Source organism: Tenrec ecaudatus, chromosome 7 (assembly GCF_050624435.1).
Source record: "Tenrec ecaudatus isolate mTenEca1 chromosome 7, mTenEca1.hap1, whole genome shotgun sequence".
Lineage (NCBI taxonomy): Eukaryota > Metazoa > Chordata > Mammalia > Afrosoricida > Tenrecidae > Tenrec > Tenrec ecaudatus.
This window is the reverse complement of record NC_134536.1, coordinates 36,728,149-36,745,485: the sequence shown is the minus strand read 5'-3', so window position 1 is coordinate 36,745,485 and position 17,337 is coordinate 36,728,149. Positions and strand designations below refer to the sequence as shown.

At 41.0% G+C, this 17,337-nt stretch overlaps 1 protein-coding gene and 1 non-coding gene across 2 annotated transcripts; both read right to left on the bottom strand.

The window, feature by feature from the left end:
- Nucleotides 1-6,890: 6,890 nt before the first annotated feature.
- LOC142452697 (trace amine-associated receptor 2) lies at nt 6,891-7,880 on the bottom strand. The gene has a single exon (XM_075553919.1). The coding sequence runs from the start codon at nt 7,809-7,811 to the stop codon at nt 6,891-6,893; it is 921 nt and encodes a 306-aa protein (XP_075410034.1). The 5' UTR covers nt 7,812-7,880.
- Nucleotides 7,881-15,599: 7,719 nt separating this feature from the next.
- Nucleotides 15,600-15,756, bottom strand: LOC142453855 (U1 spliceosomal RNA). The gene has a single exon (XR_012785438.1). It is a non-coding gene; the product is annotated as a U1 spliceosomal RNA (small nuclear RNA).
- Between the last annotated feature and the right edge of the window lie 1,581 nt (nt 15,757-17,337).

The following is a 17,337-nucleotide window of genomic DNA, read 5'->3' as shown; positions in this document are numbered from 1 at the left end:
ACATAACTCAGGTATGAAGGTAACTACTGCCACCCAATGCTGGATACAGATGTTCTGGTCCTGTTTATCATGCAGAATCCCATCATCTCTTGCAATATTCAACATTGGACAAGAATTCATTTTCTAATTTGGTGCTACAATGAATTCTTTGGCTTCAGCTTGAGCCCTTGTCAATGAAAGTGTAGGGTCCATGGAGTAGCCACATGTTCATCCCCTGGGAAATTTTTGGAGATGAAAACTCACAGCTCCATTCCAAGATCTGTATCTTTGCAAGGTGCCCGTGTTATTTGTATGCTTGAAAGACTGTTCTGGATGACAGGCTATTCCAGAAAACAGCTGCAGTGTCTTTAGTTTGGGTACGCTTCTGACTCCGAAATGAACGGTGGTTGAGGAGCAGAGTCACAGGACATCTTAAGAGTGCCCAAACTGAATTCTGTCCTCCCTGGCGATGACCCAAGTAGCTTACACTTAGGATGTTTTCTGTGATCAAGACATAATGTCAAAGAAAGAAAGCACATTTGAGCTCAATTGAAATGCATTCATGCTTTCAATTTAGTAAGGTATGTCTTACATATGTCTTGCTATTTGTGAGAATATTTTTATGTGGCATCACAAACTATACAGACAAGTTGAAAAAATTAACCTATGATTTCACTTGAATATTATCATCATGATTTTGGTCAGGAAAACCTCCTACTTTTTCTATTACAAGCTCTATATAATGTTACAGATTCTCTGTAAAATGTAATTACTGTATATGTAAAATATTCAGCCATTTCATAAAGGAAAATAAACCTAGCAAATATTTTTAAGAGAGTACATTTCCAATTCTTTTTACTGACTCAGTACCTTTCCTCTCCTGAAAAGTTAGTTGATCTGCTGGTGGCTTTGTAGGTGGGAGGACAGGAAATCCTGGATAGTTCCATGTAGAGACTTAAGGTATCTGATTCATATAAGCTTGCCTCTACTCTCAAGAGACTGGAGGAGGGCACCAGGATGCAGGAACTCCATGGAGAGGAATTAACTGTGGGAAACCCAGAGGAATTGCTCTTTTAACTCTCTTTCCAGAGGGGTTATTGAAATGCTCTATCTATTTTAATGCCCCGGGTCCTTTTCAGTTTCTCCTTTCCCAAATAAATAATAATCACTTCATCTCTGACTTCATGGTCATTTGGGCTTAATTCTGTGCCATTAAACTTCTGGAATATTGACTTTTTGATACTAAAAATAGATAGACACACTCAGGCTAAATTCAATTCTGCCTAATAACCAAAGGAGGAATAGTGATCTGAATCATAACTTTCAATGTGAATTGAATTATAATTCAGTTATCAGGTATAATAAGAAGATATTAGGAGTAGGAAGAAGGGAGGGATTTATTTTTGCTTCAGTGATTTTTCACCAATTTGATTAAAACCTTGGTGTTTTGTTTTGGTTTTTTTTCTAAAGAAATTAACATGTCACAAAGTTAGAAGACTCAGGAAACAAAGATCAAATAAGTCATGAGAACAAGGTTCTGCTTCTAAAATTCGCTATCTAATCTAGAACAAATCACTTCACCGTGCCAGGCCGGCCAACCTGCTCGCGCTTTCTCTCTCTCTCTCTCTCTCTGTTTTTTCATATATAACTTCCTGTAAATTTCTGGGTGTGCACACAGAAAGCTCCCCTTAATAACTCTGGGGAAATGAGTCAGCCGATGGTACACGCAGCAAGTTCAAGAGTACACAGGAGACCTATCCTTCTATTTCCTCTACTAGGCGGCCAGGCAGAATAACTGAAATGAAAAGGCACAGTGAGCGACATAGTGGAAATTCTCTGTGTCAAGGAGAAGCGAATTTGAATGATTCATTGAGGGGCCATTTGCCTTATTAAAAGATGAATACAATTCTAATAGGAAGACAGAGGAAATGTCATATGAAACTTCCACATCCCTTGCCAGCCAGACAATTCTGACTCTTAGCAATCCGCTAGGACCTGGTAGAAGTGCCCCTGTGGTTTTCTAAGACTGTAACTCTTTATGGGAGTAGAAAGCCTCACCTATTTCCCATGGAGCAGCTGATGGTTTCAAACCGCTTGCCTTGTGGTGAGCAGCCCAGTGAAAAACCTACGATGCTGCCATGGTTCCTTAGTAGCCCACCTAAACCAAAACCCAAACCCACTGCGATTGAGTTGATGTCAATGCACAGTGACCCTGCAGGCAGGCTAGAAATGCTCCTGTAGGTTTCCAAGACTATAACTCTTTGTGGGAGTCGACAGCCCCATCTTTCTCTCACAGAGTGGCTGGTGACTTTGAACCACTTTTCTTGCCATTAGCAGCCCAATGTGTAACCACTACACTACAGGGCTCCTTTTTAATATCCACATAGATCTGCCAGACTTTATCTGTAAGTATTCAATAAACAGAAATCACCATCAGAAACATCTCCATTGTGTAAAAACTAGGATTGTCATATTTTGTCGTATAAGGAGAAACCCCTTTCCAACACATGACAGCGGGCAACCTTACCAACAACACAGCAAGGGCTTCACAAAGTTTGTGGGGGAAATTACATACTGCAGTCATTCCATTTTTCCACAAATATTTTGAAGCTCCTTTGTTTACAGTTTTATTTTCTAAAGTTCCAAGTGAAATGTCAGGCAAATTTTTAAAATTACATTCATTCAAAATAATTATTTACAGTGTTTTAGGGTACAACAGAGACCCCAAGTTTCAAACATAATTTAAGGAGAACATTTATGAAGTCTTAAACAGGAGTCCTGGTGGTGTAGTGGTTGTAAGTTAGGCCGCCGGCCACAAGGTCAGCAGTTTGATTCCACCAGTCACTCTGCAGGAGAAAGACTTGACTTTCTATGCCCATGAAGAAATACAGTCCCAGAAACCCACCGGGAAGTTCTCTTCTGCCCTAGAGGGTCACATAGTGTCAGATTTGACTCGATGGAAGTGAGTCTGAGTTAGAAACCGTGAAAGACAAAAGGAGTACGTCATTAGGATGAAGGAGGCCAGTAGTACAAGATTTCTCAGAGATTCAGACTGAAAGGGGACATTGGAGCGTAAAAGATCTGTCACAAAGCATTATTGTTGGTATGTCAATATGTTATTTACAGGTGGGACTACAGAAGTGGGAACAGGACCATAATTTGGACACAGTTGTTAGGGCTTACCAAATTGATCCACGACTTCCAACTAAGGCAATCAGGGCATGACTCATGATGCTTGACCTCAGTGCAGCGATTTCCATCAAGGACACACCCTAAGGAAAGCCTCTAACAAAAGAAGTTCAACTTGGGCTGGTTAGGAGGGTGGAAGTAGTCCTCTTTCTAATACACTGTGCCTGAAGACAGATGGAACACATTCCTGGCTAAGGTTCACAAGAAGCTCAATGGAGGCTTAAACCACATAGACATGCTGCAAATGGCTTTTGACTTCCACTGTGATCCATTGCCTTCCACAAACCTAGTATCCAAACAGTTAAATATATTTTATTAATTTCTTTATCAACTGGTATTCTTAAAGACACAGAACGTGTATGTGTGACTCTCTACATGTCCTGCACTCTACTTTTATTCTAGGTTCTATAGTTCATTCCAATGGCCACACAAAACTCACAGACAATGCTCACAATTAAGGAGTTTATTAAAGATGTTAACAGGCTACAATGTAGGAGAGAAATGTTTGGGATACAGATGTCCAGTCAGGACATATTACCAAGTTCTTTCAGGGCTGCTAATAAATGCCCCAAAGCCTCAACCCAAAGACATAGCTCCAGCTCCATGAGTCAGCAAACCCAGCTCCCCCAATTAAGTGCCGAGAGGCACTCCACTCCTCAAGCTACCCTGCTGGCCCAAATGCTCAGCTTTACTTGGTCCAGGAGTCACCACTGTCTTATGCTCCAGCTCTTGGTTCTGTTGCTGCTGTTGCTGCTCTACCACTCCTCCGATGTCACAGCTGTGTTGTGGATCAAGGACGTTCACTATGCAGGTTTCTCGTGGTCCAGAGGACATGCTCCACTTCTCTTCCCTCCCTGAAATCCAGTTGATGACAACACATAGCAATGCTATGGGACAAAGTAGAATTGCCTCTGTGGGTCTCTGAGACCACAATTCTTTACAGGCATAGAAAGCCTCCTCTTTCTTTTTGAGAAGTGGCTGGCAGTTTCAAACTGCTAACCTTCCTGTTAGCAGCCCAGTGTAACTACTATTCAGTTAAAATACCACATAAATTCAGTAGTATCCAACACAGTAGATTAACTCTCATAACTACACTTGTTTTTGATTGCTTACTTTTTGAAAAGAATTATTTTTACATTTTTTATTTTGTACTTGTAGTCTCCTGGGCCATTTACAAAAAAATTCTATACATTCTACTTATTCCCTCTAAGCTATAAATTATAGGGAGGGAGCAGCCTATCACCAGGGTAGCAAAGATGGAGTGTCAGAGAAGATCGACAGCACAATTGTCAGGAAGCTCAACAAGACTCCTACTGAAGCGGACTGCTCAGTGGTTACTGTTTAATAGTGTGCGGGGTAATGAGCTAAGATCAAAGTGTTCTTGTTGGTACTTGAACTTGCAAATGTTCATTTGTTCATTAGTATAGTGTAAACTGAGAAATTAAACAAAAATATTGGAATGAAATACAGCCCATTTACATAGATGAACACATACAAGTTTATACGTGTGTGTTGTTGTTGTTAGGTGCCATTGAGTCGGCTCTGACCCATAGTGACACTATGCATAACAGAACATAACTCTGCATGGTTCTGTACCGTCCTCACACTTGTTCTTATGAATTTGTGTCTCCATCTTTCTATCTGTGAGAAATGGATTGACGCAGTGGCTGTAGCAATGGGCTGAAACAAAAGCCTTGTGAGAATGATGCAGCAGGGAGAGGCAGTATTTCATTCTGTTGTATGAAGGGTCTGTAAGAGTTGGAATTGTCTCTACATCACCTAACCACAACAACATATATGGTCCCTGGGTAGTGCAAATGGTTAATCACTTGACTCTGAGTTGAAAGGTTGGCAATTACAGTCCACCCAGAGGCCTGTCAGAAAGTAGACCTGGTAACCTGCTTTCCAATAGTCCAATTTGAAAGTCCTGTGGGACAGATCTAGTCTGTAGATACGGTATTGCCACGAGTGAGAATCTATTTGCTAGCACTAGCGCTCCATATACATCTATCTGAAACCTTAACTTCACATGACAGTAGTTCTCTTTCTTTTAGCTTGATGTTTGCTTGAACCTCTTATACCCCCTTGTGAGAATTTTCAGAGCTGGTTGATATTGCACCAGCAGCTTGAAATCTGCTATGATGGAAAACATTTTTCCTCCCCACTCCCATCCCCCAGAGATTGTCAGAGTCTACAAACAACAACCTTTTATTTTTTTCAAGAATCAACTGTTCAGCAAAGTAATGACAAACCCCCCACTGGTTGCAGCCCGCTATATTGATTCATGATGCATTGATTTCTCAGCTGACAGTTATAAAAGACACTAGATAGCAAATAGAAAGTTTCTTGTACCCAAAATCACTCCAAATAAAGAAACCCATTGTCTAGAGGATTTCAATTCATAGAGGCCAATTAGGATGGAGTAAAAGTGCAATCTTGGCAGAAGCACACTGACACATCTTTCTCCCACAGAGCAGCTGGGGGTTTTGAACCAGCAACCTTTGGGGCAGCAAGTACTTAGGCACTTTTCCACCAGGGCTCCTTCTCTTACCCAGAAAACCCAAACACAAAACCTACTGCTACCAAGTCAATTGGAACTCATAGTGATCTGACAGAACAAAGTAGAACTGTCCCTTTAGATTTTCAAGACTATAAATCTTTACAGGAGCAGACAGTCTTGCCTTTCTCTTGCCAGTGGGTTCAAACCGCTGCTCGTGTTTAGTAGCTCAATGTGTCACCCACTACGCTACCAGGGTTCCTTTCTAGCACCCAGAAGACCCCAATATGATTTGTTTTCTTCTTTGCATCTTCCTCCTCCTCCTCCTTCTCTATTATTAGAAAAACATGCATAAATATTAAACCCAAAGGAATGACAGGTTCAGAACACAGTTGGGGGAAGTGTAGGCTTTACTTATATTAAAAATCAAAACATCAAAAAGAGTACACCATATGGAGGGAGCCCGAGGCTACATCTGGTCCTGTATGGTATTCTCCATCCTTATAAAATAAGACATTTTCTATGATTAAGATGACACATTCATGAACACTTGTCTGGAATCTCTGCAATCTTGGATGCACAGTTTTCATTTCTCCTTTCATTTGAAAAGCGTTTACTCTCCCAGCTGCAAATTCTAGCAAAGGGGTCCATCCAAGTTAACAAACGGCTGACACCTGGCAGAATATGGCTTTTTGAGATTTTGAGTTTCCACTTGTTTTACCTAAAATTTTTATTTGTTGATGTTACCAAATAAATTTGATTTGACATTAAAGGACAAAAAGTATAAATAAATATCATAAAATTTTGTGTGGATGTGAAGTAGGAGCTCCTTCTCCAAGGTCAGTTGGTGTCCTGTTCTTCAGTGAGCACAGAAGCGTTGGCGAGTACACCTTGTCTATTTCTGTCACTTTCTCATCCAATTTTCCATCTTCTCTTTGCTTTCCTTTTTTGTTATCCTCTACCAAGAAGCAGTGGTTGTATGAAGGGTTCTGATAAAATTTGGAGGGACTTTTGGTACAAAGAGAAGATTTCTCCTCCCCTCCCCTCTCCACCACCCTCACCCAAGTCTTAAAAGCTAGCATGAAAGTCTTTATGCTGGTCCAAATCTCTTTCTCTCTTCGCATGCACACACACACACACACAAACACACACACACACACACACTTTAAACGTTATTCTGCTAAGCTCCCGTCCTTTTGCTTCAATTCACTAGTACAGAGTAAATCTATTCAGTTTCTTTTTGAGTGAACAAATTAGTATTATTGAAATGTGAGCTGAAAATTTTACCTAGTGCAATGTACTCGAGTGCTTTCCGAAACCAGGGATAAAAGAAACCATATATTAAGGGGTTACAGGTGGAATTAAAATAGCCAAACCATGTGAGAGCATCAAACAAAACTGCAGGAGTAGAAAAATTCAAAAAGGGATCTAGTAGGACTGTAAAGAAACAGGGAAACCAACACATTAAGAAAACACCCATCACAATTCCTAAAGTTTTGGCTGCTTTTTTGTCTTTCCTCATTTGATTATTTTGATTTTCTGGCAAGCTATTGATTGCACGGGCATGTTTTCTGGACACTGCAAATATTTTGCCATAAAGCCCCACCATCACAGACCCAGGAGTGAAGAAGCCTGCCATAAACAAGGTGGTCCCCCACAGCTTGTTGAACATCACAGGGCAGGAGCTGGAACAAGCGACCAAGACATCGTAACCTTCGATTCCATCCGCGTAGGCCTCTGAGAAGACTACCCCAAACGCAAACGCGCCGGGTATTGACCAGCAGACAAGTAGTAGCCGGCGAATGACCGAAGGAGTCATTTTGATGGAATATCGTAAGGGGTCACAGATTGCATAAAATCTGTCAATGGCCACTGAACAAAGATGGAAAATGGACGTTATGCTAAGCATCAGGTCAAAGCTATAATGAATCTTGCAAAATGTAATCCCAAAATACCAGCAATTCTCCACAGATCTGATCATACTATAAGGCATGATGGTGAAACCCAGGAGAAAATCCGTGACAGCCATGGAGAGGATGAGGAGGTTGGTTGGCGTCTGAAGCTGCTTGAAGTAGGAAATGGAAATTATCATGGCAAGATTGCCAAACACCGTGACGAAGATAGCCCCTGTCATTAACGCATACATGGCAGCTCGGACGCCCAGGGACCGTTCATTCTCAGGGCAAGATCCATTTCCATATTCAGAGCAATCAAATGTCTCCTTTAGAAAAGAAAAAAGATGTGGAATTCTGTTACATAATATTCCATATTTTATATGTTTTTTCATAAAAATCTAAGGCAAGACATGGAAGAGTCAAAGATGATAATTAATGAACATTATAATAGTTCACATGTGTCTAAATCTTAATTTGTAAATTCATAATATTCTAATGCAACAGGTTCAAATGATCAGTGTTCACGTTTTATTTTTCTTTCATCCAAACTATTCCAACATTGAATATTGTTTTATTCTAGGACTTAAAATTTTTTTTTAATTTCATTCTAGGACTTAAAAATTAAATTTTTTTCATGAACGTATCATTGATTCTCATTACATGCCTAAAAAGAATAGAATCAATTAGATAATATCTATATTTCTTGTTTAAATTGATTAAAAATACATAATTAAGTTGAAATTAAAGATTTGTTGCCTTGTGGTACCAGGAGATGATGTGAAAATGGTCATATTTATGTGTTCTAAGTTTGGTCGTTTTTACCGTATATCCTTGTATATAAGTCGAGATTTTTCAGCACATTTTTAATGCAGTTTTTGTGATAAAACTAGGTGCCTCGGCTGATATTTGAGTTGGTATATACTTGAGTATATATGGTATGTGCCTATGTTTTCTTTCAGGTGCATTCATTTTTTTAACATTATTTCTAGGCACAAGAACAATTTAAGGACATCTTAAAGATCAGCTGTGAAGCCCTCATGGTTTAGGGTTACACATTGGGTTGCTAACCTCAAGGTCATCAGCTTGAGACCACCAGCCTCAAAAGAAAGACAAGACTTCCTACTCCTTCACAGAGTGACAGTCCCAGAAACCCACGCAACTATAATGTTGCAGAAACGCCTTGGTTCACTAATGACCTCACCTCTATCAGGCTTCATCAGTTACTTTAAAAATCAACAAAAATTTTTCAGCCTCAGTGTTGCAAAATTTCTATTACAGACTGAGCAAGAAATATGTGTTCAATGTGCAAAACATATGAGCACAGGCACAATCAAATGACAAGAACATAGGGACATAGTCACTGCCTTCAGGGATTCTAGAAAGCAGCTGAAGAGACAAAGCATGGCATATCAACGCCTAGAGGAGACATGACACTCAGCACAGGTAGACACCACCAAGCCCACTGCCATCAAGGCAACTCTGACTCGTTCCCACCCTGTATCAACAAATGTAATTAACTGACCAAAGATATATGTATATATATATATATATATATAATTTTTTTAATGTGTGTTTCAAGATCAAAAATAGGCAAGGTAACTTCACACTGGGGCAGACGTGACTGCTCCAGTGAGGCCGTGACTTTGGGTTTGGGTCTTAATGGGTGACTAGGATTTGCGCAGGGTGGGGGTGGGGAGTGGGTGTCTTTTCTCAGTAAACAAGAAATGTAAAGAAAAGATAGGAGGCTGTATATGCTCTAAGGTTCTCTGACAATATTTCTGAGAGATCTCTGAGACCTCATAGGGAAAATCCAACGTATGGAGGGGATGGAGCCCATCAGCTGTTCCCTGGGAAAAGGACGTGGCAACTGACACCCACAAAGAGTACAGCCCTGGACCCCTATGCAATGCTTCTACTCTGTCCTACAGGGTCCCTATGCGTTGGAATTGACTTACTGATCATGAGTTTGGGTTGGTTTTGAAGGTGAAGGTAGGCTGGGACGTGGGAGGGTCCTCTAGTTTCTTTGTTATTCCCCTGCCAGTGTGTGGTCACTAGCACTTTACCCACTTTGTTTTTAAATCTGGGTAATGATTTTTTTGCCCCCCTAAAATAAAGCAATTAACTTGGCTATAGAAGAATAGTGTAGATTTGAAGTGGATCATCTTTTCCAACAACTTCCAAGGGGAGATGCCAAGGCAAATGTCCCCTTCTCTTTCTGTTGTGTGCTCCTACGTCATGTGCACAGAACAAATGGCCTCTGCCATCTGACAGGACCTACGCTACCTGTTGTGTTAGTCCAGGTAGATTGTTTCTCTAGTCCACTTGGACTGGCACGCCTATGGGAATAAAGATGGAGGAGGAGGCCGTCCTGAAGTCTAGGCTAGAGCTGGTGCTTATATACCACACTGTGGAAACACTGCCAAACTGCCTTTGGTCTCTGCCCGATGACTCCATCCCTCCTCTTTACAATATTGGCACAGCAGCTCCTGAGAATTGTTTCTTCAGAACATTTTGTGTCCACAATTTTCTGCCACCACCACCTCCTGATTTTTTTTGCCTCGAATTCTGGAAAATAGAGATTTTCCAAAATAGTCTAAGATGTGTACAACTGAATTTCAAATTCTTTCAGATAAAATCCCTAAAAGAAGGGGTTTCCAAGAAGGACATGGCAGCCTGGGTGGGTCAGAGATTAACTCTGCTCCAGGGGGTGCTCAGCGTCGGATGTTGCAGAAGTGGACAGCCATGCCTTACTTTCAAGGGGCCTCTGTAAAGACTCAGCTCTCTGGGGAGACTCAGCTTAGCCGTCCAGTGCATTCACGTTTGCCCCGCATGGAGTGGCCATGCGTGTGAAATCTTGTGATGATGTGGCAACAGGTCTTTGATATGTAAATGGCATTTCTCTCCTGTTCCTCCTAACATTCTCACAACAAAAACAATTGAGAAGAGGAGGAGTGGGATTCCCCCTCTTTTGCTGCCAAGCCTTTTGGTTGCCTGCCTTTCCTTGTTTGCCAACTTAACTAGTTAAACATTAGTGGGAAGAAAAGGCTGGGGAAAACCGGAAGGTTCCTGTTCACCTTCAGCATGCTCATTTAAAAAAACAAACCAGGAGGCCTCCAAAATGTTTCTTTGCTGCACCATATTAATAAAATGGTATTATTTAATAAATAATATATATTTTTATTCCGGCAATTTTCTGATCCTAGAAGCCTCTCCATAACAAAGGTACATTTTCAAATTCGAATGCAAGCATCTTTGTGTTCCTGAGTCAGTTCCTTTAATGTTATTAACCATCAATACCTTCACCTTGTGTATAAGTCACACTCAGTCCTCCTAAGGTAAAACCTTTGTGGGGTGGAGTGTCGCTTTAATTAGCCAATTACCTCTACAAACTAGGATCAATTTCTTTTAAATGCAAAATAAAATAAACAAATTCATATTTGTGTTCATTCACTTGGCATCAAACAATAGGACATTACATGACCCTTGGTGAGTTTGTCAAAATGTATTTTGAGTGAATTCCATTTAAGCCCCAGCCTTCTCCAGGGTAATATTTGGCAAGTAGCTTGCACCTGGCATTCATCATCCAGTCTAAACCTTTCATTGGCTAGATCTCTCATAGATTTCAGAGTGATTATCTGCAGAGAGCTAAATGCATAAAGTAAAATGTTCAAGGCTATATCTTTCAAGTATCATTTTTTTCCTATTTTAAATGGATCAGTGTAAATACATATTGATACATGGTTGCAACAGAACTCAAGGGTGTATCTGACGTTCCCATTTCCTACATATAGTACTACAAGAAATGCATACATTAAATGGAACCATTTGAAATGCAATGCATTGATTGCCCATTCAACTTATGGATAAAAACCACGTCAACAATTTTGTTCATCCTATTAAATTATTAGAGAAATGTTTTTGACAATCCCTAAAGAAGTGATTCAACGGTCAGATCAGGACCACAGTAGTAAGGAATTCCCTCCAGCTGACAGTTCTAATGTGCGCTCACTGATCACACCGAGTCGTCCCTAATAACTTTTTACCTTGTCATTAAGTGTGCGTTAGTACAGCCAGCACTTTTAAAGACATCTGCAGACCACTTTTTAAAAAACTTTTACTCACAGCTGAAGGTTTTTCTGAGGTGTTGTACAGTCCCGCCTGCTCATCACAAACTTTTCTTGAATGATTTTGCCCTTCTCCAAGCTATCGGTTTTTTTCAATACATTTTTTTTCAAAGATTTCAATAGATTTTTTGAAAGATTGGATACTCATCCAATCTTTAACTCTGATGATTCTTACTGTATAGGATAATACACTTGAGCCCTTTTTAAAACGGTGCCTCTGCCTAATCGGTACTAGTCCAAATGACTTTCCTCTCCATTTCCTGTTTTTCTTTCCCTCCTCTCTTCTCTCCTCCCTGCCTTGTTGGAGGAATGACTATGTTCCAGAAGACGTTTGACTAGAAGATGTTTCTTCTCAGAAAGTGAAGAAATTGGCTAACATAGAATAAGTCCAGGTGAATACTTGTGGTGAATAATTTGCTCAGCCCCATAGGAATAGTCACACTTTCGAGAATTCTAAATCTTCCCAGGAAACAGACTGTGGTACCAAGATGTGGCAGATTATCTTGTTCACATGTTCAAATGTCTCTGCCTTTAGTGCAGATTCAGAGAAATTCTGTCCCTTCTACAACCTCAGATTCCTGTGCCTTCCATGCACTGCCTCTGACCTGGTAAGAGTGCAAACAGTGGCCTCAAGGCCCAAGCAATGCTCCTGTGCTGGTAGCGTGACAATGAACTTGTTAAGAAACCTTCAGAAAGAGAAGACACAGCTGACTTCAATTTCTCCCCACGTACCTGCTGGGCTGCAGAAAATGCCATCACTGATTTCCTTCCTCTCTTTGCTGCTTTTCGCTTCGCTGTGGATGCTTTTATGGAACTGGAAGACCTGAGCTAAGGAAACGGTGCTGCCTTCTCTCTGAACAATTATTCCCGAAGGAATTGCATTAGGAAATTAAATACACACACGCGCGCGCACGCACACACACACACACACCATTATATAGTTTAACTACTAAATGAGCCTAAACCAAACCTCTGTTTTTCCAGATATCTCTGCTTACTATAAGTGTTTTCATCACTTGTGGTACCCAAGGCTGCTACATTTGCTATTACATGAAGATAGATCTGAACCAGGTGACACGTGGCCCAAAGAAAAGAGCCTGATCCCAAGCGCCCCTGGAGGGGCCGGTGGTTCAAGGAGGGGCATGGCTCTGTGCCACCCTCGTTAGGAAGCTCTCAGCCTGACCCCTTCCATGTTTCTCCCTCATCCCAGTCGTAACTCCAGATCCAAGGACAGGAGGTATAGTCATTGACTTTTTAAAGAAACGTGTGTGACTGTGCCCAGGTCTTCTCAGATGCTATTGTTTAGAATCTACTCAGAGGCTAACAGGTCTTTCTCCCCAAGGTTTCTCTCTCTTTCCCCCCTTTGGGTAAACCGAACAAAAAGAACAAATCTCTTATCCAGTGTCATCAACTTACTTTTGAATCATGAAGACCCCACATGGGCAGAACAGAACTGTGGTACGTGGAGTTTTCAAGATGGCCACATTGTAAAAGTGGATGCCTGGCCTTTCTTCTGCAGCACCTCAGGGTGAATGGGTACTGCCAACCTTTCAGCTTGCTGCGGAACACTACATTGTTTGCACCACACTGTAACTCCAGATCCAGAGACATGGGGTATAGCGATTGTCTTATGCAAGAAACATGAATGATGATTCATGAGAAGAATAACATCTTCTTAGTTGCTATGGTTAAACATCCACTCATAGGCTAAAATGTCTCTGTTGCGTTAGTTCTCTTTTACAATGTAAATGTTCACTTTGCATTGGAGGAACAGCCTGGAGAGGTAATTAATGCATCTCAGATGCAGATGGAATAAAGTTGGTCAATAGAAGACACTGGGTGTCTGTTTGAATGTCTGTAATAGCTATCCGGAGGGATCTCAAAAAGCTCAGCCCTGGGCCAGCTCATGGACTTGTGACCTAGGCAGTCACACAGGGCATGAGCTTAGAAGGATTCACACTCCATGTGATGCTCAGCTGTCTCCATGGTGAAATTTGGAAGGGACCACTTTTTAACGAGAGCCCTCCATTGTCATTTCTAGGTGGATCCCTCAAATTATGTAGCTTGTGCTATCTCAATCTCTCTCAGCAACTCTTTCTGAAAAAGAGAAAGAGGAATTAAAATATCTTTTCCCATTCTGTAGCATATTCATAAATATATCGTGGTATGATGAGAAAAAGAACCCTGGTGTTGCAGTCGTTAAAGCACTGGGTTGTTACCCCAAAGGTCAGCAGTTCTAATCTACCAGCCTCTCTAAGGAAGAAAGATATCAAAGTTGCCTTCAGAAAGATGTACAGCCTTGGAAATGGTGGGGGCAGCTCTATTCTGTTCTTAGGGTTTCCATGAGCTGCCCTGGTGATGAAGTGGCTATGTGTTTGGCTGCTAACCACAAGGTCAGCAGTTTGAAAGCACCAGCTGCTCCTCAGGAGAAAGATGAGGTTTTGTATTCTAATGAAGAGTTATAGTCTAGGAAACCCACAAGGACACATCTTCCCTGTCATATAGAGTGGCTATAAGTCAGAATGGACTTAAAGGTGGAGAGTTTGGGGTGAGGATTTCCTTGAGTTGGAATGGAGTCTATGGCTATGGGTTGCTTGTTATTTTTAAAATGGTAAGAACATGTATACAAAAATACCTTCAGGACCAAGGGTGTGAGGGGCGATGCTGGGAGAGTGGAGGGTGAGTGGGTTGGAAAGGGGGAACTGATTACAAGGATCCACATGTGACCTCTTCCCTGGGAGAGGGACAGCAGAGAAGGGGAGGAAGGGAGACTCCGGATAGGGCAAGATATGACAAAATAACTATGTATAAATTACCAAGGGCACATGAGGGAGAAGGGAGCAGGGAGGGAGGGGAAAAAAAAGAGGACCTGATGCAAAGGGCTTAAGTGGAGAGCAAATGCTTTGAGAATGATTGGGGCAGGGAATGTATGGATGTGCTTTATACAATTGATGTATGTATATGTATGGATTGTGATAAGCGTTGTATGAGCCCCTAATAAAACGTTTAAAAAAAATCAAAAAACAAAAGCATTGTTAACAAACACCTTACACTTAAACAAGCGGCCATCTAGCTGAGAAGCAACAAAGCCCACACGGAAGCAGCACACCAACATGTGTGATCATGAAGGACCGAGGGGTCCAAGTCTCAAACAACAAAGGCGGGAAAAAATATCATATCATCATGAATGAGGGGAGTGCGTGATGGGGACCCAATGCCCATCTGTAGACAACTGGACATCCATTGCAGAGGGGTAGTGGGGAGGAGATGAGTCACTCAGGGTGCAGTGTAGCAACAATGAAACACAACCTTTCTCTAGTTCTTGAACACTTCCTCCCCTCCCAATTATCATGACCCCAATTCTACCTTTTGGACCTTGTTAGACCAGAGGATATACAGCGGTGCAGTAGGGATCTGGAAACACAGGGAATCTAGGATGGATGAACCCCTCAGGACCAGCGGTGGGAGTGGTGACACCAGGAGGGAAGAGGGTGTAGAAAGGGAGAACCGATCTTGGGGATCTATGTGTAACCTCCTCTCTGGGAGATGGGCAATGGGAAGGTGGGTGAGGGGAGACGCCGGGCAGTGTAAGATAAGTTATAATAATTATTTATAAACTATTAAGGGTGCAGGGGGAAGGGGGAGCGGGGATGGAGGTGGAGGGGAAAAAATGGAAACTGAGCTGATTCCAGGAACCCAAGTGGAAGGCGAATTTTGAGAATGATGAGGGCAACGAATGTATAAGGGTGCTTTACTCAATTGATGTATGTATGGATTGTGATAAGAGTTATATGAGGCCCAATAAAAAGATTTATTAATTAAAATTTTAAAAAACACCTTACAACAATTACCACAGTTTTTTTTTAACCAAGAAAACATAACTTGAATGACCTTTTTTTCTTTTAAAAAAAAAATCAAGGGAGAGCGCGAACACAGTCCCTCACTACCACAAATTATGCAGTCGAGTTTCCCACATTTGGGGAAATCACAGGGGTCAGCCTATCCAGAGTGCAACGGATAAACCTCGCCCTGGAAAACCACCTTCATGATCATGCCATCTCCAGGTAAGTATAGAACTTTACTTATCTTTTTTTAAAAAACATTTTATTAGGGGCTCATACAACTCTTATCACAATCCATTCATATACATACATCAATTGTATAAAGCACATCTGTACATTCTTTGCCGTAATCATTTTCTTTTTTTTCTTTTCTTTTTTTACATTTTATTACTTTACTTATCTTAATAGTTCACAAAAGACATTACTCATCAAGAGTTGCCCACATCTTCATATTATCATGTCTGCAGCAGAATGCATGTCAGTTTGAGTGTGTGCGTGTGCATGTGTGTGTGTGTGTGTGTGTGTGTGTGTGTGTGTGTGCTTTATGACCTAATGATGTCAGTATATCAATAAGGCTTTGAACACCAAATGAGTATAAATAGAGTTGATAAGCACCTAATGCATCCTTATAAGGACCATTCACTGGAGCTGGAAGAGGCAGATTGCTTCACTCTGGGCAATGTGGACAGAGAATGTGGGCAAAGCAAACACTGATGAAGTAACTGCTGAAGGAGTGGGGCCCCTGCCTTCACGAGTTTGAAATTGACAATTGGTGAACTGTACATTAGCACACAGCAGTTGTAGGAAGGAAACTACGAGAGAAAACTACTATGGTCAAGTCAACTCCAGCTCATGATGACTCATATAGGGACCCCCACTTAGAGAGTATAAGAGTGACAGAATAATGTCCCCACCAGGTTTCCAAAGCTATAAATCTTTGCAGAAGCACACTATTACTTATTTCTCTTATGAATGGTAATCTTTTATGGACAAATCTTTCTGGATCTATGAAGAATTATTTCCACATTCTCTTTAAATTATGTATATGGGAGACAAGTAATGGGGTGGGGGGGTTAAACTTAAAAAAACAAACAAGCAGAATAGAGACCCAAAGCTCATCCGTAGACAATTGGACATCCCCTTACAGAAAAGTCACAAGGAAGAGAAGAGCCAGTCAGGGTGCAGTATAGCACCAACGAAACGTACAATTTCGTTTAGCTGTTTAATGATTCCTCCCCCCACTATCATTCAAATTCTAGCTTACAAACCAAATGGACAAGAGCATGTACATGGATATAGATAAGAGCTGGAAACGCAGAGAATCCAAGACAGATAAACCCTTCAGGACCAATAATGAGAGTAGTGATACTAGGAAGGTAGGGGGAAGATGGGGGGGGGGGGGGAACCGATCACAATGATCTACTTATAACGCCTTCCCAGGGGGGATGGACAACAGAAAAGTGGGTGAAGAGAGACTGTGGTTGGTGTAAAACATATATATATATATATATATATATATATATATATATATATATATATATATATATATATATATATATATATATATATATAATTAGCAGGGGTTCATGAGGGAGGCATTGTGGAGGAGGCTGGAAATGAACTGATTCCAAGGGCTCAAGTAGAAAGAAAATGTTTTGAAAATGATTATGGCATTTTGTATTATGTCCAAATTAGTATTATGTACAAATGTGCTTCATACAATCGATGTATATATGGATTGTGATAAAGTCTGTGAGAATCAGGAATAAAATGATTTTTTTAAAACATTTTATTAGGGGCTCATAAAATGA